Consider the following 25,331-nt stretch of genomic DNA (forward strand, 5'->3'; position numbering starts at 1 on the left):
AAAAAAAAAAGAGAGAGAGAACAAATAATTCGCATTCTTACCACTTTCCATCGTTCTTTGACCACATGGCCAGGCTGTAATAAATCCTCGCTCGTCATAGTTATATTATTGTTTTGATCCGTACTTTCGTCGCCTACATTCCTCGGCACTAAATTTTCAAGATGATTAGGATGCCTGGAAAGCGGAACCAACCCTTTACTTGAAGTGTCATTATGACGAAGGGTGGTTTATTCGTATGATCGCGACATCTTTAATGACGATGTCTAGATGATGGCCCGAATTACGGGCTATCAACGCAAGCGAAAAAGGATCGACACACCCCGAGAAAGAATCTCGCGACGAGATCTTTAACCTAAACTCTAGCGCGGGTAATAGAAAATTGGTCAATACGCGCCCTGTGCTAGGCAGCCATGATTGCGTGCGAGCGAAGGGTGCAGCTAGAGCACAAGGGGAAGGGGACGACGGCGGTACCTCTTCCTAGCTTTTCCTTCAACCCTCCCTTCGTCCCGCCACCTACTTCATCGCCTAACCCGCCGTCTACCCCACCGTGTCGTCAGCCCTCTATACACCCGCTCCCTCCCTCTCTCTCTCTCTCTCTCTCTCTCTTCTTTTCTTTCTTTCTTTCCCTCTACCCTCTCTAGTCTTCGTCGTCGTCGTCGTCGTCGTATAGCGTTTGCTGTCGCCTTCCTTTCTTGGCTTCTCTCTCTTTCTCTCTTCGTTCTTCCCCTCTACCTGTTTCTCTTTCCTATCTCTCTCTTTCTCTCTATATCTCTCTCCTTCTCTTTCTTCTTATCGCTTCAACCGTAATTACTGCCACAAAACGATGTTTTCGCGGTCCTCTTTCTCGATAAAATAAAAATTTCTCGTAGAGAACCAATTCTTCTTCATTGTCGTTGGGAGAGGGAAGCACACGTTACCACGATAATGCCCTCTCAACGCTATTACTACTACTTTGTTACCACCGTAGACAAGACGACGTTAATATATGATCGAATTTTCAATGTGTCCCGAAGACTCGCCCCCCTTTTGATAATCCTGTGCCTTTTTCTCGAACCCCACTCGCACACACGAGAGAGAACCGATCCAAATATACAATGACACTTTATTTTTACTAACAGTGTCGTCTGCTACGAGCGCCGCCGACACGGCGTTCCTCCGCGAGTCGGAGGACTTCTGCCGTGCGATCGAGCGCCGAACGCACCTCTCCTTACGATCGCGCACTTCTCTCTTGCATTTTCCCCTCGCACCCCTTACCCCTTTCGTCCCTTTCCGATAAAGAGTCAAAGTCCCACGAAACGTCATTCGCTCGTTCTCCTTCCATTTTCTTTTCTATACGGAATATTGAAATAAGAAATAATGATGTTAATCAGAAACAATAATTAACTGAATGTAGATCAAAGCGAAAAAGTGAGCGCACGCGAATGAAACAGCCATTTTTCGATTTTACCATTCCGCATCGCGCCGAAGACCGTGTTATTCATAATGGCCACGAGATAGCACTTGGTTCGCTCGATCGATGAATCTTTCTCTTTTCCGAGACCTATGAAACGCCGCGCCGTTTTTACTATATTTTGTTCTTCGATTTCTCTTTCTCACCGTCCCTTTTCTGTCGCACGCTACTCCGAGCAACCCCTCTTCTCCGAGCCTCCCTTAACTAACAACTCGTCCAACTGCCGTTCTTTTAGCGCCTTTGAGAGTAGCGCGCACGCGACAGTATACATATAATGCCTATCGTGTGCGCCCATCGAATGCTCCTATCGAGTGCACTTATCGAATGTGCTTGCACAATACGTCATGCAACGCGACACGATAATGCGTAAGGATACGCGCAGAATCATCGTCTAAATGATCCTTTTTTTTCTTTTTTCTTTTTTTTTTTCGAAATTTTTACGCGTCGATCGTACTTGCGCACGAAACGATTCAGTTCTAATATATCTTTTGATCTTTTTATTTTCTTTCTTACGCACGTTTGATGTATTTTAAGATCTTTGTCCCGACAAACATTCGATTTAGAAATTCGACTATTTGGATCGATTTAAATTTTAGCTCGATTCAATGAATGATAATTTGAAGTGATATTCATGTTTGCGATCTTACAAGTATTTATCTATGTATAATAATAATTTATAAAGAACGACCGATGATTGTACTCAATTTTTGTTAACAACTTTTCTATATGTATATCCGAATGCGTCAATGAGATGATCTCGATTTAAAGACATTCGGTTGTACATATATATATAAAAAGAATTATTCATTGAACAAAAATGATAGGAGAGAGCAATACGAATGAAATATATAAGTAAGTTGGCGTTTTGTATCACGAGCTTGCGTAAAGAAATTAAGTGAGCAGTTTCACTAGCCAATCGCATACCGATAAACTGAGTTGGTCGATTGAAACTGCACCACTGCACATACCGAACTTGCATACAAACGTGTTTATTCTAGCTCTTAGCGTACATGCATGCACACCTAAAACTCACACAACCATCTGTACACATGTATCAGTCGTCTCAAGCACGCGTGATTCGCACAAACGCGCGTAGGTGAATGTCATGCTCAAGGTAAAGATCGTCGTACAACTGGCTTACTTTCGCTTTTAAAATTTCTTTTAAATAAAATAAGAACTCCTAATTAGCTTAACTCTAGTAATATTAAAAATAATTACGTGATAGTTATACGAAAGAAAGTATTAATTAATGACCTTAAATCGTACGTATTTATAATTGAAAACTATGCCATATTTATTCTACCCTTTTAATCAATGATCTTGAAAATTTCGCATAACTATTCTTTCGTGCGATTATTCATGGAGAATAAAATACTTAAAAATTTATTAAATGTTTTTAACATTGTTCTTAATTCTTTTTTTATATCACGATCTTTAATACGTAATCAAAATATTGAAAAGTAAATGATTTATGCGTAATCATTTCGATATTGTTTGTTTTAGATATTACTTATATATTCTGAGTATTTCTCTTGCATATTCACAATCCAAAATCATATTCTGAATATGATTCGATGAATGAAAAGAAAATTAGAAAGATGTCTAATAAGAACGTCTATTTCGTTACGCAATTCGACAAACTCGACGAAGATCGAAGGAACTTACTCTAAGACTATGAAATTTTGACCGCCATTCTACCGGTTCCCTTCACCAGAGGGCATAATTTAAGTTTAAACATCTATTTTTAAACGGCCCCACTCGGTGTGTGATACAGCAGGCAACATCGTTCTCTCCAACACAGCACTTTTTCGAAGATTTTTCGTCGAGCTTTTTTATTTTAGAGTAACCAAAGAGCATAAATAACTACGCGGTCACTCTTCGTTTCGTGCACAATTGACTCCCCGAATGATACAGTATTTGATATCAATGTTACAATTATTTAGCTGACATAACCAGTTCGATGTACTTATCGAACACAAGAAGAACTTTTGATATCAATCGATACGAAATGTTAAGACTGGAATCCAATCATCACAATAAATCTTTCGATCGAATTTATACGGTATCGCGTTGGCGAGATATCAAGTTTCAATATCGAATATTTGCCTCCAAACCGAGGCCAAATAAAAGTGTATATAATTACTGAAAATCGTAGGCGTTCACCTTGTTGCTTATTATCAACTACAAACTAGACGTCTATAGTGAATGATATTCCTTAAGAATTCACAAGTGCATCGATTTTTCGAATAATTATGTTGTTATTTGGTACTCGACAAAAGGAATACATTTCGTACATGCTACAAAATAATGCGGTCTTATAAAACAAATGAAAACAAAAGGAGACAATATTAAATTTAAGGAGTTTTACAAAGCAAGGCATTGCTCAGTAAAGAAACAACAATATAATATATATTGTCCCTCATTTGATTCGTTATATCGAAACATCTTCTCCTTAGATATAATAAAATTACATAAAATAATCTTCAATTTTTCGTACCTATGATAAAAGACTAATTTGTTTAATTACATTTAAAGAAAAAAGTTTGGAGAAAATGATTATTTATTGAATGATCGTAGGCTTATCTTTAACAAAGAAAGATCGAAATAATCGAAAGAATGATTTTTCTCGTGCGATCGATCCTTAGAAAAGCTTACGGTAAAAATGAAAAATCGTGTATCGATAACACGTACCACTTCATAGTTTCGAAGTACAGTGACCAAAGAGAAGAATAGAAGTAGTTTTTGGTCGGGTTAGGATTCGTCGATGAGATCCAGAAAGAATGGACCAATGATGTACGTTGGAAGAACGATTATTCGATGTTTAAGAGGCGTGATCGAGAACTGCCGTACAAGCGTATTTCATGATAGTTGAAATGAAGGAGAAATGAACGATCCTTCGTGCTATATTCGCACGGAACGATTAACGCAACCGATTTCACATTTAAAGGCGTTAACGAAGTAGGTGCCTCCTCTAGCAGACAGAACTTAGTTCCCGGCACTCGTTAGTACTCGGCGCTCGGCACTCGACTTCGAGAGGCCGAGCCAAACCCAGCTCGTCGAGGCGAGTTTCACTGGCATTGGACCGACACCGTCGTCGCGATCCCTTTTCTTCCAACCCCTTCCTCTTGCCCGTACCTCCCGTTCTTCTTTCCTTCCCCGTTATCGTACCGTCTTTTCGTACATATTTAAAGAGAGAAACAATCCTTCAAAGATGAAAAAGCAACATCTTCGATCAAATCTCTAATAGATTTTGAACGATTGTTCCTATATTTTTTTTTCTATATATTTATAATGTCACTTATTTAATTCGTTCTTTTTCCTACCAAGAAATCATTTAATAATATGAAAATTTTGAAGAAAAAAAAAAAAACAAGTATAAGAAATCAAAGGCGGTCGCACTATTCTCGATTCGTAGAGCGTTGTACTAATTTTCCTTAGCCGGGAAATGCATTCCATACCATCGACTTTTGCCTTCGTTTTGGCACCATTAATGCGGATATAATTATGCGTTCAGATACGACCATACGACAATGAACACTGGTAGACCGATATATTAATGGTGAAACAGGTGAAATAATTCATTTGCAATTATCAGAAACATTTGGTTTACTTTCTTAAATTAATTACATTATTATTATTATGCTGTTATAATAATTAATTTCGTGTAATATTTTCCATTATTCACTAACGTTGCTTTATAGATTTGCAAGTGTGCATTCACTTGGATATACTTTTATATTCAAGCATGATCTTCTTTTGATCCGTAATGCCTGACAATTGTTGATGCCAAATACGAAAGCTCGTTAAGATTTCTTTTAAAACGTTCCGTCGTCGCCAACACAAATCAACGTAGTCTCGTTGGACAGTGTTCAATACAAATTTTAATATGCACCTTTAAATGTACTCCTAAGTATACTCCTTAAGAAAGTATATCTTGAAACATTATAAGCGAGCCGCCTCCGCGTTCAGAAAAGTTGAGCTATTTTGGTTAGAGTTAGAGCTTGGTCGTCGTGGTTTATTCGTTTTAAGATCTTCAGCATCGGCGGTCAGAGAGGTTGCTTAGACGAGAAAGGGTCAGGTGATCATCGAGCATGTTAGAGAAGTCACCATTCACGATCAACGTTTACTCTTAAATGAAATAGAGAAAGAGAGGGAATCGTTTCTCCTCTCATTTATGATAACTACTCCGAACATTGACATTCGATTTGGCAGTCGATCAACGGAGCTTTATAGCAGAGAATCAGAGATGGTTCATTGACATGCATCGATAGCATGACACATAGTTCCACAGTCGTGATAAATATTTATTTTAAAAAGAACGAATATCTAAGATAGGGTGACAATATTGCGTGACTGTATTTTCAAGAAGTAATCGAAATGGTTGAATGAGCCATATTCTCGTTTTCAGGACACGATCAATAAATCGTCAACCAGTAAATTTCATTTAATTTTCCAGTGTTAAAATTTTAAACATTAATCTTTGTCGTTTGCATCAATAACAGCTGTATATAAATCCAAAAATAAGCATATTCTACTTCCGCAGATATTGTAAGATTGTCTATCTTTATTTCTTGGCTAACAGTGATCTAAGTAGCGCACAAAAATCATGCATACGTTTTATTAAAGAGAAATATTTTTAGTAGGACACTTTTCTTGCTGGTGCTGATAGATTAATCTAGTTTAGTTTAGTTCAATGTCTTATAAAAAAGTATTTTGTCCATTCTGAATAACAAAAAAAAAAAAATAAAATTTATTAAAATAGAATCATTATATAATTATTATTTGGAAAATATCCTGTCAGTTAGGACCTGTATATCGTATTAAAATTTAAAAAAGAAAAGAATGATGTTCGAATGACTTTTTTTCTTTTTCTGTAATTTTTGGAAGAAATGCTGCATGTTTGAATTTCAACTTAGAAGACAAACGAAGGTGTAGACTGTGCCACTGGGACAGGATCAAGAATAGCCGCGGTCAAACGAAATACCAGGATACCAGACGTCGATTTGATATTTCCTCGGAAACATAGCTATCTACAACTGCATTGCTGTGATTTTAAAACAAAATTCCTGCAAATCGTTATTCATTTTTATAACATGTCATTAAACTTGCAACAACAAGTATGATTCGTCTGGAAAAAATCAGAATACGTTAATACAATTACAAATCGTAAATCAAAAGAACGTTGTTTGTTTTAAATTATATGTTTGGATACGGTAATCATGATCTTATTATTTTTTATAACAGGAAAGACATCCGATTTTTTTCATGATCAAATTCGATTTCGTTTTTGTTCTATTGTAATAAATTGAAAGTTAATGATAGATTGAATGCACGAAATTACTGAAGATATTTAATGGATATATTTGTAAAAATATATTATAGATAAGTATGTAAAGATTCGAAAAATAGAAACTTAACTGTTTTATTATTTTCTATCTCGTGACGTTTTTATCACTATATTTTTTTTATGTGTATCAAATAAGAAGTTTCAATAATAAATCTATTAGAAAAGATTTTATTTCTCGTTAAGGGTCGTCTGCAGTAAAATCGGTGCGGTTAGCATTGCAGAGACATTGCGGGTGTGACACAGTAATGTAAATACAGAGAATTGCTAACAAATACAGAATTTATTTGTTTCCTAAATAATCTTAATAATCGAGAAAATAATCGAGATTATATTTATACTACATGAAAAATATTATCGTTATTATTTAAATTTATGATTATTAAAAGACAGACAATGCTACTATAAGTGACCAAGAGATTGATTGCTCTTCTAATTCGATACTGTAATTAATTGATCTGGTTCAGTTGGATGACTTTCAGATCGATCACTGATGCAATTCAAAAGAATCCACATAGGTAATATTATTGTAGTTCATGTATTATATATTAGAAAAGATTTCTTAATTTTCTTTAAAATTAGATCAATTATAATGAAACTTAATAGATAATATCAAATTTAATACGATATCAACAATAGATTATATAAAAGTCATTAGAGTCGATTAGAAATTAGAAATATTCATATGCAAGTTGTTTCAAATCAAATCGCCGCCTTCTTATGTAAACTAAACAAATTTGTAATTTGTTGAATAAAGTATCCAATCGCATTACTAGAAAATATTTTCTCATTTTTGCTATACATTTTTCTAACACAAATACTTTATTCATTTTCATTTAATAATTGTAAAACAATGAAATGTATCATTGAGGGATTCTGTCGTACATAATACAACATGCGCGTGATTCAAAAACTTATAGGATGTCGCTACGCTCGACGACCTTTCTTTGACTTTGGTGAACGAATTAGTCATTATACGAGACGCTTAACAGCATCCAGAGGTACTGTGTGTTATTTCGTCAAATTACCTAAAAGTGATCAGAATTTGAGGATAGCTGAAGTTGAAAAGAGAAGAGTAAATACAAAAAACTTAAAAATGGCATTAAACAAACTCAGTATAGATAAAGTGGATCTCGCTAACAAAAGGGTTCTTATGCGGTATATATTATAATTTTATCATATTTTTATGATTATACAAAATGTGTATGTGTGTGTATGTATATATATATATATATGTATATATCAACAGTACGTTAAAGAAATTTATTTAGATTTACTCGTTTATAGTATATAAGATATGTATTATTAGATAATTGTATTTTTCTTTTGAAAGAGGTTAAGAAAATGACAGATATGACTGATAATATGTATATATGATAACCTCTGTTTCAAATGAATCTGTTTATTTACAATTTAAATTCTTAAAATATTAATGTCTATAGAATTAGTATCATTTATTACCATATATTTTATAGAGTGGATTTCAATGTACCACTTAAAGAAGGAAAAATAACAAACAATCAAAGAATCGTTGCTGCTTTAGATTCAATAAAATATGCGCTTGATAAGAAAGCAAAATCAGTTGTTTTGATGTCCCACTTGGGCCGTCCAGATGGGAAAAAGAATCTAAAATTTACATTAAAACCTGTTGCGGAGGAATTAAAAAAACTTCTAGGAAAAGATGTGCAATTTTTGGATGACTGTGTCGGTCCAGATGTTGAAGCAGCATGTGCTAATCCAGCAAGTGGAACAATTATTTTGTTAGAAAATTTAAGATTCTATATTGAAGAAGAAGGAAAAGGAGTTGATGCAGATGGAAACAAAGTATATATTTAATTATTATATGACAGAAATTAAATATCTATATTTTTTTCATTATACTTAGATTATCTTTATTTATAGATAAAAGCTGACAAAGATAAAGTTACGAAGTTTAGAGAGTCTTTAAGAAAGTTAGGAGATGTTTATATAAACGATGCTTTTGGAACTGCCCATCGTGCTCATAGTTCTATGATGGGAGATAACTTTGATATTAGAGCTAGTGGTTTTCTTCTCAAAAAAGAATTGGAATACTTTGCCAAAGCTTTGGACAATCCAGAACGTCCATTCTTAGCAATCTTAGGAGGAGCAAAAATTGCTGATAAAATCCAATTAATTAATAACTTGTTAGACAAAGTTAATGAAATGATTATAGGAGGAGGAATGGCCTATACATTTTTAAAAATTTCAAAGAATATGAAAGTAAGAATTATGTAATATAACTTTGAATTTATATGAATTATTTAATATAATTTTATTTGAATTTATATGAATTATTTATATCGTTTATAGATTGGTAGCTCTTTGTTTGATGAAGAGGGTGCAAAAATTGTAAATGATTTATTGGAAAAGGCAAAAAAAAATAATGTTCAAATTCACTTGCCATTGGACTTTGTAACGGCAGATAAATTCGCAGAAAATGCGGCTGTAGGTGAAGCTACTGTCGAAAGTGGTATACCTGATGGTTGGATGGGTTTGGATGTTGGTCCAAAGTCTAGAGAATTATTTGCAGGCTAGTTGATATTCTAATTGTTAAAATATATAAGAATGTCTAAGTATAATAAATGCTAAGTATGTACTCTCAATTTTGTAGAACCAATTAAAAGGGCAAAAGTAATAGTATGGAATGGACCAGCTGGAGTATTTGAGTTTGATAACTTTAGTAAAGGAACAAAGAGTATAATGGATAATGTTGTAGCAGCTACTGCTCGTGGTACAGTTACTATTATAGGTGGTGGTGATACAGCAACTTGTGCTGCTAAATGGAAAACCGAAGACAAAGTGAGTCATGTAAGCACAGGTGGTGGTGCAAGTTTAGAACTACTTGAAGGAAAACTATTGCCTGGTGTGGCTGCACTCTCTCCATCTTGAAATATTATTGACAAAAAGATATAAATATATATACTAGTTCGAATTAAAATTATATATTGCTTGATAATGTATGTAATCTAATATAAACACAACTAGAATTATTGAATATTCATAAATTTATTTCCTCATATTTCATAGGAGAAAAATATATAATAATTTATCTGAATGAAAAAATTGACTACCATATCTAAAACACTATTACTAACCGAGTAAAAATAATTGATGATAAAATTATATTATGTAAATAGTATGTAAAATAAAACGAAATATATAAAAGAAAAATAAAGTGGTTACAGCCAAATGTTTTAATTATTTAGAGAAAGAAAGTTTATGTATACAAACACATATTGCATCTGATTTAACATTAATAAGTGCAAAAACTAAACATATTTTTTCGATAAATTTATTTTATGTAAAAACAAAACAAAACAGTCTTCACTCATATATACTATTAACTTTTATATAAATTATTGTGTATAATAATATACAATGGATACAAAATATGTACCTTCATTTTTCTAAAAAAAATATTGACCATATTAAAAAATTTGTTTTCATTCCTCTAAAAATGGAACGTTTCTAACATTACATGAACATGTTATTCACGTGTTACATAATACAAACTTAAATATTCTCAATTCTGACTGCCATCGTTTTTATGTGTAATCGATAAAAGGGATATATTCATTTATATAGAAAAATCTACAATGCGATTGTTTTACATAATACAGCAATTTTGTGGAATTTCTACTCCAGGAGGTAATGGCGGAATAATAGGATTACCCTCAGAGTCAAATTGTAAAAGAGCTGGATGTTCTCCAATAAGCTCTTCAGGAGGTTGGCCATAAGTTTGCATATCTTGCATAAGTGATAATATCATTTCAAAACGTCGTTTTTTAATTTCTTCTGAATCAGTATCCTTTTCTTTTTCTAATTCATTACAAATCTTAAAATAAATAAATTTCAAATTAATTTTTGTTTTTTTGTTTTTAGTGTTATATGTTTTCAGTTATAAATAACAAACCTTTTGCATTAATTCTAATTGTTTTGTATATCTTTGTAAATCAGCTGAGGGTAATGTATCTCTCTTTTGTTCTAACCATTCAGGATATTTATCTACTAGTTCTTTTAATGATGGATACAATATATCTTTGGATAAAAGAGATTGCATCATGCCTTGCATAAATGGCAATATATCCCCTGCACCTTCTTCCAAATTCATTTGCCCAAACATTGAGGCAAGATCTGGTTCATTCTAAAATACAATAAAATTTAATTTCATATTATTGAATATTTATAATCATTTGTTAAGGATTTTCTAAATTACCTGCAAATTTTCTGATGTAACAGATAAATCCTTTAAAGCTTGAGCAATAGCTGACTGGAAATCAGTACTTGTAGGTTCACCATCTGTAGTTTCTCCATCAACTATAGCATTGGCAACTGTTTGAGCCATTTTTTGAAATGAAGCTCCTAATTCACTTTCTGATCCTATTTGAAAAATCAAGAAGTAATATTTTTTTCAAAATATGTATAGATAATTACCATTTTGCATTAAATTTTGGAAATTTTTTTCAAATTGATCCGCAGCATGCTTAATAAAATCTTGTGTCCATAAATTATCAATATCTGCAGATGCTGTCTCCTCTGCATTACTTAGTGGCACAGTTTTTGATGCTGTTTCATCATCATCTTTCACATCTAATGTAGAACTCTTATTAAAATCTTCCAAAGCACCTAAAATATAATAAATATTAATATAAAATAACTTCTATTTAATTCAACATAAACATTTTGTAATATATTAGGCTGATAATATTTATTATTTAATATTTATTCTTTTTATTAATTTAAATAAATATTATTTATTTAAAGAAGAAAGTAATAAATATTTAAGTATTATATAATCATAAAGAAATATATATTTGAGTCAATATTCATGTAATTATCTTAACTGTTTAATTTTACTTTCAAAGTTTCCTAATGTATATATAGTAATGATATTTTAAACAATATTGCATGAAAATTAAAAATATAAATGATGACATTTTATGAATATGATTGTTCAAAGGTTAGAACGTTAAATTTCAATTTATGATTAAAGTAAAGAGATTTACTTACTATCTAATAAATCATTTAACTCCGAATCTTCAACTTTTTCCTCCGATTTTTTGTTGTCGGACATCACTTTGCCTGTAATCAAACTTTATACTCCAATTTTGTGTGGTTTAAAAAGAATCTATGTATACTACAGTCATGAATGGTACGAGTGGGAGGGGAGAGCTATCTTCTCCACGCGGCCAAATTTCCATTTTTATCGGTCATACTTATCCCTATAGAAATTAACACTAATAATAAAAAATATAATTGAATGATAATTAATGAAAATGATCTATTAAAAATATAAATGATTCTTATTTTAGATTCTATTTTCTAACATCAAATATTTATTACACGAAATTATTATTATAGAATAAAAAAAAATTTACTGTTTGGGGAACTTTTTAATTTTCTCTCTCTTTTTCTCAATCATTTTCATTATTTACATATATCACAGACGAGACAACTGTCGTCATTGGCTTATTGCTTGTTTCTAAAGATATCATTGGTTTGTGACATCCTCCCTACTTACAAATATCATTGAACATATTGATATTTTTCGTTGAGAATAGAACCGAAGAAGTAACATAAGTTATGGAAAGGGAAATTTGGTTGCATGGAGAGGGAATGACGAAACAATAGCCACAGGGTATATAAGTATATACTGCGCGTTAAATTCTACTAATTACGCATTCACATATATTTAAGAACATCAATTTAAGATAATTTATAATTAAATTAGTATGAACTAACCATAACAATTAGGAATATTTAAAAAATATATAGTCGTTACACATGTCATTTTAAACGTAATCCAAAAACGTGTAGACAAAAAGTTATGCAGAAATGCAATATATTTAATAATTTATCATTTTTTGTTTATAAATAATAAATTAGAATAAAAGAAAACATTGAAGCAATATACTAGACGCACTGTCATTGTTATCTTTGTTATTAAATTGTTTTTACAATCATAATTTCATGTAATACAATCGGAAATATATTCCACTATCTTTCTTCAACAATATCATTATCAGAAAATATTTTGTCTAATAATTGGTGACACATATCTATTTCTTCTTTATTTTCTGGTGTTAATTCTTTTAGACATTGTTCAATTGTTGTTTTTAAACAGAGTTCTGGTCTGCGACATTCTCGTAATGCTGGCAAAAAGGTATTATTTGTTAAGCCAGTAAGAATACTTAATAACTGCTCTCTGAAAAATTGATAATATATAAAAATTTATCTTACAGATAAATATGTATATATATGGTTTCATTATTATATTTATTAAAACTGTTATTTTTTTATACCTTATTTCTGGAGAAATATTATCTGATGCTAATAATCCAGCTGCTTGTTCAATTAATCCCATATTAACAAAAGTTATTTTTAAATTATCTGAATTATCTTTGTTGCAAAGTGATGAGAGTAAAAAGGCAGATTTTATTTGTAATTTTTTTACTGAACTTTGCATAGCTCTTAAAAGAACAGAATAACCATCATTTTTGTCTATGTATTGTAAAGACATTGGTTGTCCTCTTACTATACCTATATAACATAAATATAAATAGTATTTTTTAATAGTAAATTCAAATATGCATAATCATATTAAATTAAATTTTTGTACATACATGATATAGCATACAAAGATTTGATTCTTGCAGCTTCTGAAGGATCCTTATCTACCATTCCTAACAATATTGGGAATAATCCACATTCTAAAATTCTTTGTTGACAAAATGGATTATTTTGTGTCAACTCAGCAATTATATCTGCTGTTCTCCATCTGATGCTACTGTGAGAAGAATTCAGACATGGACCAAATATTGAAAAGCCACCAATTTTGTAAAAATCATTGGCAATATCAATACTATCCACAAAATCTGCAATTCGCTCAAGAGCTGCATCATATTTAGAGGAATCATCATCAGGTCGAAGATCCACAACATTTGATAAAATTTTTATAGCTTTCTGCAATTCTTCTATCACATTTACAGTTAATGAAGATAAAGCTTCGGTTAAGAATTTTTTCTTCTGTAAGGCATATACAAAATGTTAATAATAATTCAAATCTTTAAATACATTATATAGTAACTATTCAATTATATTCATACTTCTTCATCCAAAGGTTGAAATTGAGGCTCATGTGTTACACCTTCTGCTTGAGATGCTTCAATAGCAAATCGCAGAAGACCTTGAAGATCAGTAGGTTGCCTTGGCTGTTCTGGCAACGGCTGTGGTGGAATTTGATTATTTGAAGTACGTGGTCCTTCTATAGATAACGGTCTTGCACTACTGCTAGGATGACTCTCTCCACTTGTTTTTTCAGAATTTGAAGTAGGTCTAAAATAACGACATATTAATTGTTATATGTAATCAAATTTATAATTATTTTTTAACAACAGAAATATATTCAATCTGAATTATTTTTAATCAAATCGGGAGATCAGTTAAATATGTACGTATATATACATATTAAACATACCTGTTCATTTTGGTATTTCTTTTTCTCGTATGTGAAGCACCCATGAACCAAAAAACTACATTAATTTCTTTACCGTATAATAACCAAAGTACATCACGTATAAATACAAAATGCCAAGTATACGTTTTCTTGCTGCTTCGTACAACTGAAATGTCCACTGGTCAAATAGTATATACTTTCGTACGAACACAAATCGTTTGATATCGTGCAAAAAACATTCCCAGACATTCTCGAAAGATCTATTATAAATTCACTCCATGATCCATAAATTTCTATCAGTTTTTACTAAATATTAAATCTACGTTAAGTTTATTCAACTGTACAAGTAAATCGAACCTTCACTTCAGATGTCTTTGTGAACACTTTCAAGAGATAGATATTAAAAGTATAAGTTCCTCTTCAAAAGTAAAGTACGCGTTTATATGTTGAAATCCCTCTAACTATTACATGTTCTTAAAGAAACAGAGAGAGAGAGAGAGAGAGAGAGAGAGAGAGAGAGAGAGAGAGAGAGAGAGAGAGAGAGAGAGAGAGAGAGGCCAAACAAAAATGTTCTTTGTATCAACTTAAGTAACGTTTACAAATTTAACTGATCACTTCAGAGCCAATATTAGAGGCTAGTTTAAAAAGATAAAAAGTTTTATATTGAACGAAGAATAAATTGTTATATTAATAATGTTTATAGAAATATTGTGAATGTAAATATTAATTATTTTATCAAGTATAGATAATAATCGTTACATGAGTATACATCAAATTTGCAAAGAGCCGAAGTGACAAGTTTTCGCGCGTAGAATATTAGACATATGAATTATTGTGTATAACGATATAATTAATAAAACGCGTAATTAATGCAAGATTAAAATGAGCTTAGTGCGCTCTATTACGAGGCGTCAAGAGGGCTTTGGTAATTATTAAGGAAATTATTTATTATTATAGAAAATAAAAATTAATATATTGTTTTATACAAAAGGTTATATATGCATATATATATATATATATCATGTATTTTTAAGATTATGTTGTCACGTAAGAAATCATATATCTTTTTTTGTATTTTATTTGAAAAGAGTATTTATTCTTTTGTAAATATTAGTAAGGAGGAATGAAATTTCTTTTTCAGAATTTATACGTGATTATGATATAGCCTTATATCGTTTAAAATGCTATCATAATGATGTATATCGTGGAATATCGCCAAATACAAATGCTGCAGATTATAATCCAGAACCACCAGTTTTTGCTTGTCGTTTTTGTACCAAGGAAAGCAATGAACAAATACTTGCCTTAGCAAATGAAGATGGAAAAATAGCTTTACAAGATATAAGTAATAAGGGAAACCATAATAAGCTATTAGAAGGAACTCAGGTATTATATTGTTCTTCAATGAAATTTGTGTAATTTGTTTCTTCTTTTCGTAATGCGTACAAAGAAATAGTATATAGAAATTATAAATAATAAAAACTTGACTCTGATAATTTCATATTCATTTCAGGCACATTTTAATGCAATTTTTGATATTGCATGGATGCCTGGTGAATTAAAATTAGTAACAGCATCAGGAGATCACACTGCAAAATTATGGGATGTATCCAGATCCGAAATTAAACAAATAGAATATTTTCATGCTCATACACGTAGTGTAAAAACAGCAGTATTTCGTCATCAAGATAAAGGTATATAATTAATTACAGTAATGTATATATAAGTACATTTAATATATTTGCTCTATATTAAATTTACACTTTCTTTCTAGTTACATTTATATTAAACAGGACATTTATTTTTCAGCTGTCTTTGCCACAGGAGCTCGTGATGGAAGTATAATGATTTGGGATATAAGAGCAAATCATAGTGATCAGGCTAAAGCAGATAACTGTATATCTAATGCACATAATAGCTTATCTTCAAATAATAATAGACATCGTAAAACTCTCAATCATACATCTTGCACACAAAGTATTACCAGTCTAGCTTTCCAAGATGATTTCTCATTACTATCATGTGCTGCTGGGGATGGGTAAATAACTTAGAGCTAATCAAATCTTAAATAAAAAATAATGTCAAGAATAGATATATAAAAAATAATTATATCTTTTTATAATTATAGGGTAATTAAAGTCTGGGATTTAAGAAAAAATTATACTGTTCACAAAAAAGATCCATTGGCTAAACATACAATGAATTATGCAGGAAGTAGTACAAGAAACGGATTTTCTTCATTGTTAGTATGTCCAGCTAGAATTACATTGTATGCCAGTTGTATGGACAATATCATATATGCATATAATATATCTTCTTATAATCCAAAACCAGGTAAATTAAAATATGCAAGTAACATGTGAAATGTATATTTTAGAATGTTTCATATAATTTTATTTATATCATAGTTGCAGAGTTTTATGGACATCAAAATCGTACCTATTATGTAAAAACCTGTTTAAGTCCTGATGGAAGATACTTGGCTAGTGGTTCTAGTGATGAGCTTGCTTATATTTGGCATATTAAACGATCTGGTGGGCCAATAATTAAACTTTCTGGTCATACAGAAGAAGTTACTTGCATTGCATGGTGCACTGTTGGGGAAACCAAGGTATTGTAGTGATTGAAGTAAACAGTAGGAAAATTGCACTTTGTTTTATATCAAGATTATATTTCAATTTAATAATTACGTAGATAGTGACGTGTTCGGATGATTCGTGCCATAGAATATGGAGAATTGGACTTGAGCATAAAATAGATAATGAAGAATTAGAGGTAAGAGGTAAAGCAGAAATTGTTTTCAGTGCGAACTCCATAGAAAATTTGAAAATGGAAACAACACCAACTACTTTCCGGCGATATGCTTTAACGCAAGAACATACACCTAGGTCTAATAGAACACCAAGTAGGTATACATATAAAATATATATTGTATGGATAATAAAATGTTTTGTTTTATTTAATAGATAGTACACCAGGATCTAATGATGTAAACAATAAATTGGGAGATTTGTATAAACAAAGTAGTAGTAATAGTTTTAAGAGAACTTATTCACAAATGAGAATTGGGCAATCATACTCTGATGGAAAATTTCAAACAATTTTATCTCCTATTCAAGAAAATTTAGAAACGATAATAAAACGCGCACATATAGAAAATCGTGGTGCTAGAAGGCTTTTCGGTCAAAGTACTGATACAACTACTATACGCGATAAGAGTTATGACTTTGATAAACCAAGCACAAGTTCACATGTTCCAGAATTTAAAAATAATACCTTAGAAGGAAATAATACATCAATTCCTTTTTCACCTACATCAAACCTGCCAAATTTTGTGATAGATGGTACAGCACCTCACCTACTTCAAATGTCTCCTGAGAAATACAAAGAAAATGTTGACTGGTTAACAAAAATACGAGAGAAATATAAAGAGCAGAAGACTAAAATATCCTCAGAAAAACTGCCTAGTCCTAAACCAAGTATACCTGTTCGTAGAAATAGTAGATCCAAATCAATGGAACCACTAAAAGGATGTAAAACTTCTACATCTCTTGCTCCATCTTTACTCGATTTCTTTAAAATTAGTAATAAGGATTGTGATAAAAATATTTGTTCAGAAAACTCAAATACTCTTTCTTTGCCATCTATATCATGAAAGTAATAGCATAGTGTAATATTAAATAGTAACGATTTGTGTCCATTGTCATGTAACAAATGACTGACACATCATCTTTGAAATATGATCAAAGGTACATGAAAGGAAATTAAGCGCGCTTAGTATTGTTTTTAATACTGTACCTTATAAAACAGTATTTCCCTTAAAATTTGTATTGTATCTAAGTAATTAATTTAAGGTACTCTTGGTCTAATGTAATTACCATTTTTATAAATATCTATAGGAATAGTTTTGATACTTGATTATTTCAAATGAAAAGATATTAATGCTATAAATGAACTATTTTTTACATATAATAATAAATAATTTTATAAAATATTTATTATAGAGAGAGAAGAAATATGATGTGCCTTATAAAAGGATGGAAAAAAAGAATTTTTAAATAATTTATACTTGCAGTATTATCTACTTAGTGTATTGATGTTTTTCTCATTAGAACAAAATATTTTTATACATTGTGGAAGTAATTTCATTCTAACTGCTGTTAAATCGAATTCCTCGTTATCAATATAAAATACTCGTTCATCATTCTGTAAAAAAAATATACATTATAAATAGATTTTAATACATTGAAAGTACTGTGAAAATGAACTTAGAAATAATAAATTTTCTTAGAAAAAAAAAGAAAGAAAAGAAAAGAAAAAAAAAAAAAAAAGAAAGAAAAAAAGAAAAAAAATTAATTACCTTTTCAGGATACAATTCAATATCCTTTGCTTCAAATGAGGAATTTATTAAAGTTCTATTTCCATTTATTCTTTTCCAACCTTCACTAACAAATGATATATAATCTATATCTTTTGGACCTACACATGTAAATAATATTACGTATTATTATATAATAGTTCTGTTAAATAATTTCTTTATTATTTTGTATTACCTAATTGTATTTTTAACGAAGAATGTTTTTGAAGTTCGGCGTTATCTATAGTTGAGGTTTTTATGTATAAGTCAGTTGTTGAAATAGGAACTTCGTAAAAAATGCCACAATTTTCATTCGTTATTTTGCTATAGTCAATTACCATATCTGAAATAAATTAAATATATATCTGAGCAATATGCTTAAGAGGAAAGATCATAATAAAATAATTAATTTTTTTATATACTATTATGAATGTTTATCCAAAGGAATCGTGACTTCTATTATTAATATATAAATAAAAACAAAATATATGTGCATATATTGTTGAAACTTGTAGGAATAAGCTTTCTTGAATTTAGCATTACGTCAACACACATTTACCTGATGTAAATGTTGCTTTTTTTGGCACAAATGCATGCCACCATCTCTTATTTGTTTGCGTCGATTGATCGACATTTATATTTTGATAACAATGTGAGCAACCTGTACAAGGTTCAGTATATCTCAACAATCCATTGCAATTCCAATTTAAATTATCTTTGTAACCATTAAATATGTAAGTTGCATATCTATAACATATAATAAGATTTTAAAGTTAATACAAAATAATGAAAAAAAAAAAAAAAAAAACGTTATAAAGTGCATTTCATACTTTCTTAAAGTTTTTCCAAGCCAATACTTATTTCTTTGTACATATGCATCTTGCCAAGCACCCCATTCTATTGTTCCAGCTGCATAGACTGGTTTTAATTCGATTTCAGGATTTTCCTTAAATTTCAATATGATAGATATAAATAAATTGTACGAAATTTAGTAATAAATCCTTATTATCCATCGAACTTACTTGAAGTGAATAAACTTCAATAATATCTATAAACTTATGGTGGCCTTTTATAATAGCCATTGTAGCTTCTGTCATCTCACGTATTTCAAGTAAATCATTAAAGCACCAAGGATTTAAAGCACGAGAAACAGTATTTGTTTCTCCTAATGGTAAAACACCAATTGGACATTGTTTGACAGAATGAACGTTGTGTTTGTATTTTCTCATTATACCAGTTATAACATCAGACAAAGTACCATCTCCTCCTGCTACAATTATAGCATCAGTTGGAGTATCTAAATTTTCCACTACACTACGCGTATGACTTGTTGATTCCGTTTGCACAATTGTTACTGCAATTCCAGCTAAATGTAATAATGGCTCGCAGTAATCTTCAAATAACTTTTTTGCTTTTCTGAAAATTAATAAATTAATATGTTAGAAATTACTTTGTAGAACATAGTAATAATTATACACTTTCAACTTAAACCTGTTTTTTGCAGCAGGATTTAATATAACTGTAACATGACGAGGTTTCATGGTTGTAGGACAAGGTTCATCTCCATATTTTATTACATCTTCACAATATTGTCTCATCAATTGTTGGGTGCTAAAAATATAACCATTAAATATTAATTTGTAAAAATGATAGAAAATATTATTTCGTTATTTTAATCATTTATAATCATCAGAATAACATACTCATATGATTCTTTACTGTATGAAACTCCATACGATAAGGCAACAGCACCAAATGCCGATTTTTTCCAATTATTTCTTATTGTCTGAAGAAATTTCAGCATTCTAGCCATTTTTTAATCTGTATGTGACAGCGAAAAATTATTTTATATCATTAATCAATATATATGTATATTTATTTCACGAAACAATTTGTTAGAAATGCAGCAGCCGGAAAATCGATTCTACACTTTCATTTATGATTTCTTAATGTCAATGATACTTATTGTATTTAAATATAACGATAAATTTATTATAGAACACATCACCGTACATTTAATGTACTTACACCTATCCGCAACAAATCGCATGTATTTGAAGATAGACACGTTGAGGTTAACTTGTTACATTACAAATCAATTTCAACATTTTATTTAATTTTATTTATTATAGTATATTATATTTATAATAATCAAGTATCATTGATATATGAATATTTTTCTATTCTATATAATTTATACATATGAGTTGATTTATGTCAAGAATATCATCTTTATTAGAATATTAAATAACGTGCGTATTACACACTATGCTACATGACTTCTGCTTACACAGGTTGCATATATACATATATATATGTATATATAAATATAATATTCGTGCTAAATTAGGAAAATAAATATTATGAAAAAATGATATTATATTTAGATTAAATCAAATTACAAATTAAAATTATAAGTAATAACATGAAACTATATATACTACACTTTCATTTATTTTGAAATAATAAAACAAGTTATAGATTTCGCGCTTTACTGTTTTTTGAGAGATAGCAGCGCCTCTTAACGGCGTACGAACGAACTTATATCATTGGTGCATCTTCAGTAAGCATTTCTCAAGACTAGTAATGTAAGTAGTATCCAGCAGAGGGCAGTTCAAGCGCGGTCTTCAGTCGCACAATTACGAAGCCGATCAAAAGCGTACGGAGTTTCCAGGAGGGCGGTCGTGTTACGATCACAGAGAGAAAAAGAAAGAGAGAGAGAGACAGAGAGAGAAAGAACCTTTCTTCCCCCACGGTTACACAAAAATTTCTCGATACGTACGGGTCCTGGATTTCAACGCGCATCACAAGAAAAACGTTATTCAATAGAATAATGGCGCGCCGTGTGATTTGACAGTGCAGAAACGCTTGAATGGGAAAAGTGCCTCGATATTTTGTGGTTCGTAACTCAAGATCCCAGTTCTAAACAAGTATTCTCGTTCGAATACCTTGCATCTCTCTGCTCTATATTTTCTCGTGTCGGATTTACGATAACGGCGAAATATTTTTCGAAACGAAGAACAAGAGAGCTTTATTCCAAAACGTTTTTTGATTGTCGTCGAAAAAGGGAAGAAGCATCGTCGAAAACAGCATTCAAGACATTGATCGACGAGCGCGGTATGAACTCTTACAGGCGGTATTGGCCACCGAAGAGAGCCGGTATAGTCGATATATATATATATATATATATATATATATATATATGTATACACATATATATTACAGGCAACTCGGTTAAGAACTCGAATCATAGGACACCGACTTTTTCATTCTATATAACTTAAAAAATTTTATTTTTCCGACGACAAAAAACATTCGTAGTTTTTCGATAGAATCATACGCGAAATCGGCTTCGTGTTCGAATCGATCTTAACATTATCGTTTTAACGATCACGCAAAGAATCGAAGAATATACTGGTCGACTAAAAACATTAAGCGACATTTGATTTCACGGTAGAAAATCGTATCTGTTTATTATTTAAAAAAAAAAAAAAAAAAAACACAACTATAAAAGTAAACTTACGCTATAGCATTCGTTTAATTAATATAATAATAATAGTAATTATTAACTAATAATAATAATAATAATAATAATAATAATAATAATAATAATAATCACAGTCACAGTTTCGTCTATTGTCCATCGCATAACCGATAAAGTCGGTGTTATTCTCCAAAGAGAAAAAAAAAAACGAATTTACTACTCGACGAGTTCAATTCAATTTAGTTTTTTAACCGATACTTTTTCCCCACTAGTTTTACGTTTTTTCCTACGACTAATGTTAATCCTACATCCAGTTGGAATGTCATCGAAAAGATAGACGAATGAAATACGTTATCTCTCGTAAATTCCAAGAGAAATTTATTTCAACGAGATTCGCGGTTAATTTCCAGGCGCGCACTTTTACGAATGTTTAGCAAAGAAAGTCGAGGGAAATTTATTACGTCTTTTGCGTGTATTCGAACCTTTCCACGTATGTCTGGAAGAGCAACGGTATTGTCGGATACGTCTAATGTAAAATCGGATGCGTTTGACGGTGAAAATGGATTCGACGTGCATTTAGAGAGCGAGCGAGAGAAAGAGAGAGAAAGAGAGAAAGACGGGAAAGGGGTGCGCCTTGTTCTCTTTATATATCGTGTTCTGTTGAGGGAAGAGAAAGAGAAGAGGGGGTAGGAGGAAGGGTAGAGGGGCCATAGTAGCGGGAGGGTCGAGCAAATGCGAGAGTGAAGCCGTCGTCGGTCCATCGCTCCAGGGCGTAGCATCAAAGGCGAACGGTTTACGGCGTGAGCGCGCACTAATTGCCGTCTCTTTAAAAAATCCTACTACCCTTCCATCCTCTAACATCGGGTGGTTCGGTGTCCACGGACGTGCGAATTCCACGTGCCACGTCATACTAGGACCTCTTTGATCGGAAGAAGCACGTTAGGTCGTTCGTCACCCTCGGTAACATTAGAGGAAGGATCTTTTTCCCTAGTTTGTTATTATCTAGTAAACAGGATATTCTTTCTCAACGTTTATATACAAGGTTTCTTTTACTGGTTGAGTCATACTATTTTGGATATATATGGGGGAAAATAAGATACACGAAATTGAACGAAAATCTATGAGAAAGTTTTTTTGTACGATATTTGAAGGATAGAAAGAGAGAGAGAGAAAGAGAAAGAAAAAAAAATATGATCGTTTTGTATGTATCAAGCGATTTTATCGGTCTCATTTTCAGCTACGTCGTGTGTGCTCTGAAGAGGCGCGCAGTATTCGAACGGACACGCTCGAATCGATTTTCCGTGCTTCTACCGCTGCTGACTGCACGGGCACACGCACCGAACGGTTCCCCTTAGCTCGTGACAAACTCGCTCATTCTTTCTTTTCTCTTTCTCTCTCTCTCTCTCTCTTTCTCTATTTCTTTTCTTTTTTTTTCTTTTTTACTTCGCTTCGAAGCGATAGAAAAGAGAGAAATAGGAAGCATTTTCGCGTGAGATTCGTTTTGAATGTTTCTCATTCGTACGAACGTATATATGTTAGATTTATTTCCATGTATAGAAACGATGACGGATAAGAAGTCCTTTGACAAACAACGGAAATGTAAATCGAAGTTTAATTCCCATTGTTGTTGTTGTTGTTGTTGTTGTTGTTGTTGTTGCTATTATTATTATTTTATGAATGTGTAAGTATCGACCGCGAAATATAGAGAATGTACTATGCTAGTGACTCGTGAACGTTCTCCGGCTGCAGCACTTGATCGTATACCGTTATGTCGACCGTATCGCGTATCTGGCTGCCTAAAAATAGAGCCCCCGGAAGAACAACGAAAGTAATTTGGACGGGAGCTCTCTCTCTTAAAGATATACACGCCTTATATAGTTCCTTGAAAATCTACGATCGGGAAGACTCACTCGTCTCCTTCGATCGATCGTACGTTCGTACGTTCGTTCGTTCGTCCGTCCGTTCGTTCGTTCGTTCGTTCGTTCGTTTCTACGTTAGTTCGTTCGTACGAGCGCCTTGCGAAAAGATAACATGGAGTAGTTCCCATTTCCGCCGTTGCAAGCGCACGTAGCTATATATGAGATTTGGAAAATGACGGTGTTTCCTCGATAAAATAGTTTACGTTCTTTCCTCGATTTCGTCGTCCTTGTGACAAGAACGAATGACGTCAACACATTTCTTTGGACTTAAACGAGGAACAACGAAAATCGAATATTTATTTTCTTTTGTCTGCACGAATCTACGCGTATTTGGATCAGAGAGATGCTGAGGTAGAGAAAAGAGGCCGGAGGGTCCTTCCAAAAAATGTGAAGACTCTCAGGCAATTTTCTCATCGTTTATAGTGTATACCTTACTTCGTAGAAAATACCCAGATTTTGAATAGTGGAGAGAGACGGAAGAAACTCATTCTTCGCGATACGAAAAGGAAGTAACGAGAGGGACGAGGAAAGAAGACGAGGACGAAGACGAAGACGACGGTGTGCGAGAGAGAAGGAAAATAGGAAAGAAGGAGGAAGGAAGAACAGAAGAGATAGCTCGTGGGCGAGCTCGAAGAGATGACGGGGGAGGAGGGAAAGGGTGGCGGTGGCGCCGGTGGGAATACGAACGTTAACGCGACTGACAATGTGAATAATGTTAACGCTAACATCAATGCGAATGTCAATGTCAACATTAATGCAAACACGAACGTCGTTCACCAAAATGGCGGAACGGAGAAGGCGCCGGTCGTCGGTGGTACTAACGTTGAGACATTGCCGCGTGCTGGAAAACAGGTAAGAAGATGCACAAATAATTATTTATTTGTAGTGTATAAACTTTAAAAATCGAAACACGTTAGAGAGATAAAGAATTTATATAGTTGTTTCTACGATGTCATTTATTATTATATTTTCACTTTTTCGTTTTGTAAGTAAATCTTCATTTTTTTTTTTTTTTTTTTTTTAAATATACGTGAGGCAGAGAACTTATATTATTGTCTTTGAATAATTTGTTTATTCGAGGACGAGATTATATATGAGATACAACGTAGTGACGTTAGTTTCAGAGGAGAAACGTTTTTTCTTTCCTTTCTTTATTTTCGAGTACGAATCCAGACGAGAGAAACGTCCGATCATTTTTTTTGTCTTCTCTTACGTACCGTAGATCGTTACTTTGCGCAGTGGCATGTAAAGCGACCATTAAGACAAATGGACTGTTGTTGCTTCGCAAAAGGTCACGGTT

The 25,331-nt window shown here is 32.0% G+C and overlaps 7 protein-coding genes across 13 annotated transcripts in view; 3 read left to right on the forward strand and 4 right to left on the reverse strand.

The window, feature by feature from the left end:
• Positions 1-4,511, reverse strand: part of LOC122627262 (tau-tubulin kinase homolog Asator) — a 16,594-nt gene extending 12,083 nt beyond the window's left edge. For 5 of the 7 annotated variants that reach the window (XR_006326822.1, XR_006326821.1, XR_006326820.1 and 2 more), the window contains exons 1-2: positions 4,142-4,511; positions 42-174 (exon numbers count right to left, since the gene is read on the reverse strand). Coding sequence is in view for 4 of the 7 variants with exons in the window: in XM_043808334.1 (XP_043664269.1) it covers positions 42-174; positions 4,142-4,149 (141 nt within the window). In the remaining 3 variants the exon portion in view is untranslated. Of the gene's footprint in view, positions 1-41; positions 175-394; positions 1,223-4,141 lie in introns of those variants that run through there. The other 2 variants (XM_043808316.1, XM_043808326.1) reach the window with 2 other exon arrangements.
• Positions 4,512-7,734: 3,223 nt separating this feature from the next.
• LOC122637745 (phosphoglycerate kinase) lies at positions 7,735-9,805 on the forward strand. The gene is made up of 5 exons (XM_043830087.1): positions 7,735-7,952; positions 8,270-8,618; positions 8,697-9,035; positions 9,126-9,345; positions 9,427-9,805. The coding sequence occupies exons 1-5, from the start codon at positions 7,891-7,893 to the stop codon at positions 9,702-9,704; spliced, it is 1,248 nt and encodes a 415-aa protein (XP_043686022.1). The 5' UTR covers positions 7,735-7,890; the 3' UTR covers positions 9,705-9,805.
• Positions 9,806-10,239: 434 nt separating this feature from the next.
• LOC122637771 (peroxisomal biogenesis factor 19) lies at positions 10,240-12,021 on the reverse strand. Its single transcript, XM_043830124.1, has 5 exons — positions 11,826-12,021; positions 11,250-11,441; positions 11,032-11,195; positions 10,729-10,959; positions 10,240-10,650 (listed from the first exon to the last, which is right to left on the reverse strand). Exons 1-5 carry the CDS (start codon positions 11,887-11,889, stop codon positions 10,423-10,425), a joined length of 879 nt encoding a protein of 292 aa, XP_043686059.1. The 5' UTR covers positions 11,890-12,021; the 3' UTR covers positions 10,240-10,422.
• Positions 12,022-12,726: 705 nt separating this feature from the next.
• On the reverse strand, positions 12,727-14,736 carry LOC122637763 (hsp70-binding protein 1-like). The gene is made up of 5 exons (XM_043830112.1): positions 14,293-14,736; positions 13,922-14,150; positions 13,439-13,841; positions 13,118-13,355; positions 12,727-13,020 (listed from the first exon to the last, which is right to left on the reverse strand). The coding sequence occupies exons 1-5, from the start codon at positions 14,334-14,336 to the stop codon at positions 12,813-12,815; spliced, it is 1,122 nt and encodes a 373-aa protein (XP_043686047.1). The 5' UTR covers positions 14,337-14,736; the 3' UTR covers positions 12,727-12,812.
• Positions 14,737-14,806: 70 nt separating this feature from the next.
• On the forward strand, positions 14,807-18,934 carry LOC122637736 (protein lethal(2)denticleless-like). The gene is made up of 8 exons (XM_043830076.1): positions 14,807-15,196; positions 15,413-15,657; positions 15,785-15,965; positions 16,081-16,309; positions 16,400-16,605; positions 16,680-16,882; positions 16,966-17,176; positions 17,238-18,934. Exons 1-8 carry the CDS (start codon positions 15,154-15,156, stop codon positions 17,924-17,926), a joined length of 2,007 nt encoding a protein of 668 aa, XP_043686011.1. The 5' UTR covers positions 14,807-15,153; the 3' UTR covers positions 17,927-18,934.
• On the reverse strand, positions 18,341-21,007 carry LOC122637755 (acylglycerol kinase, mitochondrial). Its single transcript, XM_043830100.1, has 9 exons — positions 20,657-21,007; positions 20,332-20,449; positions 20,120-20,239; positions 19,651-20,044; positions 19,459-19,574; positions 19,188-19,375; positions 18,825-18,971; positions 18,632-18,750; positions 18,341-18,477 (listed from the first exon to the last, which is right to left on the reverse strand). Exons 2-9 carry the CDS (start codon positions 20,439-20,441, stop codon positions 18,349-18,351), a joined length of 1,323 nt encoding a protein of 440 aa, XP_043686035.1. The 5' UTR covers positions 20,442-20,449; positions 20,657-21,007; the 3' UTR covers positions 18,341-18,348.
• Positions 21,008-21,268: 261 nt separating this feature from the next.
• The window catches only part of LOC122633334 (microtubule-associated protein futsch-like), a 65,023-nt gene continuing 60,960 nt past the window's right edge, over positions 21,269-25,331 (forward strand). Inside the window, exons 1-2 of the mRNA XM_043821123.1 lie at positions 21,269-21,527; positions 24,474-24,883. Of these exons, the coding sequence (XP_043677058.1) occupies positions 24,668-24,883 (216 nt within the window). The 5' untranslated portion in view covers positions 21,269-21,527; positions 24,474-24,667. The remainder of the gene's footprint in view (positions 21,528-24,473; positions 24,884-25,331) is intronic.

The sequence above is a fragment of the Vespula pensylvanica genome, chromosome 1 (assembly GCF_014466175.1).
Source record: "Vespula pensylvanica isolate Volc-1 chromosome 1, ASM1446617v1, whole genome shotgun sequence".
In the NCBI taxonomy this organism is placed as follows: domain Eukaryota; kingdom Metazoa; phylum Arthropoda; class Insecta; order Hymenoptera; family Vespidae; genus Vespula; species Vespula pensylvanica.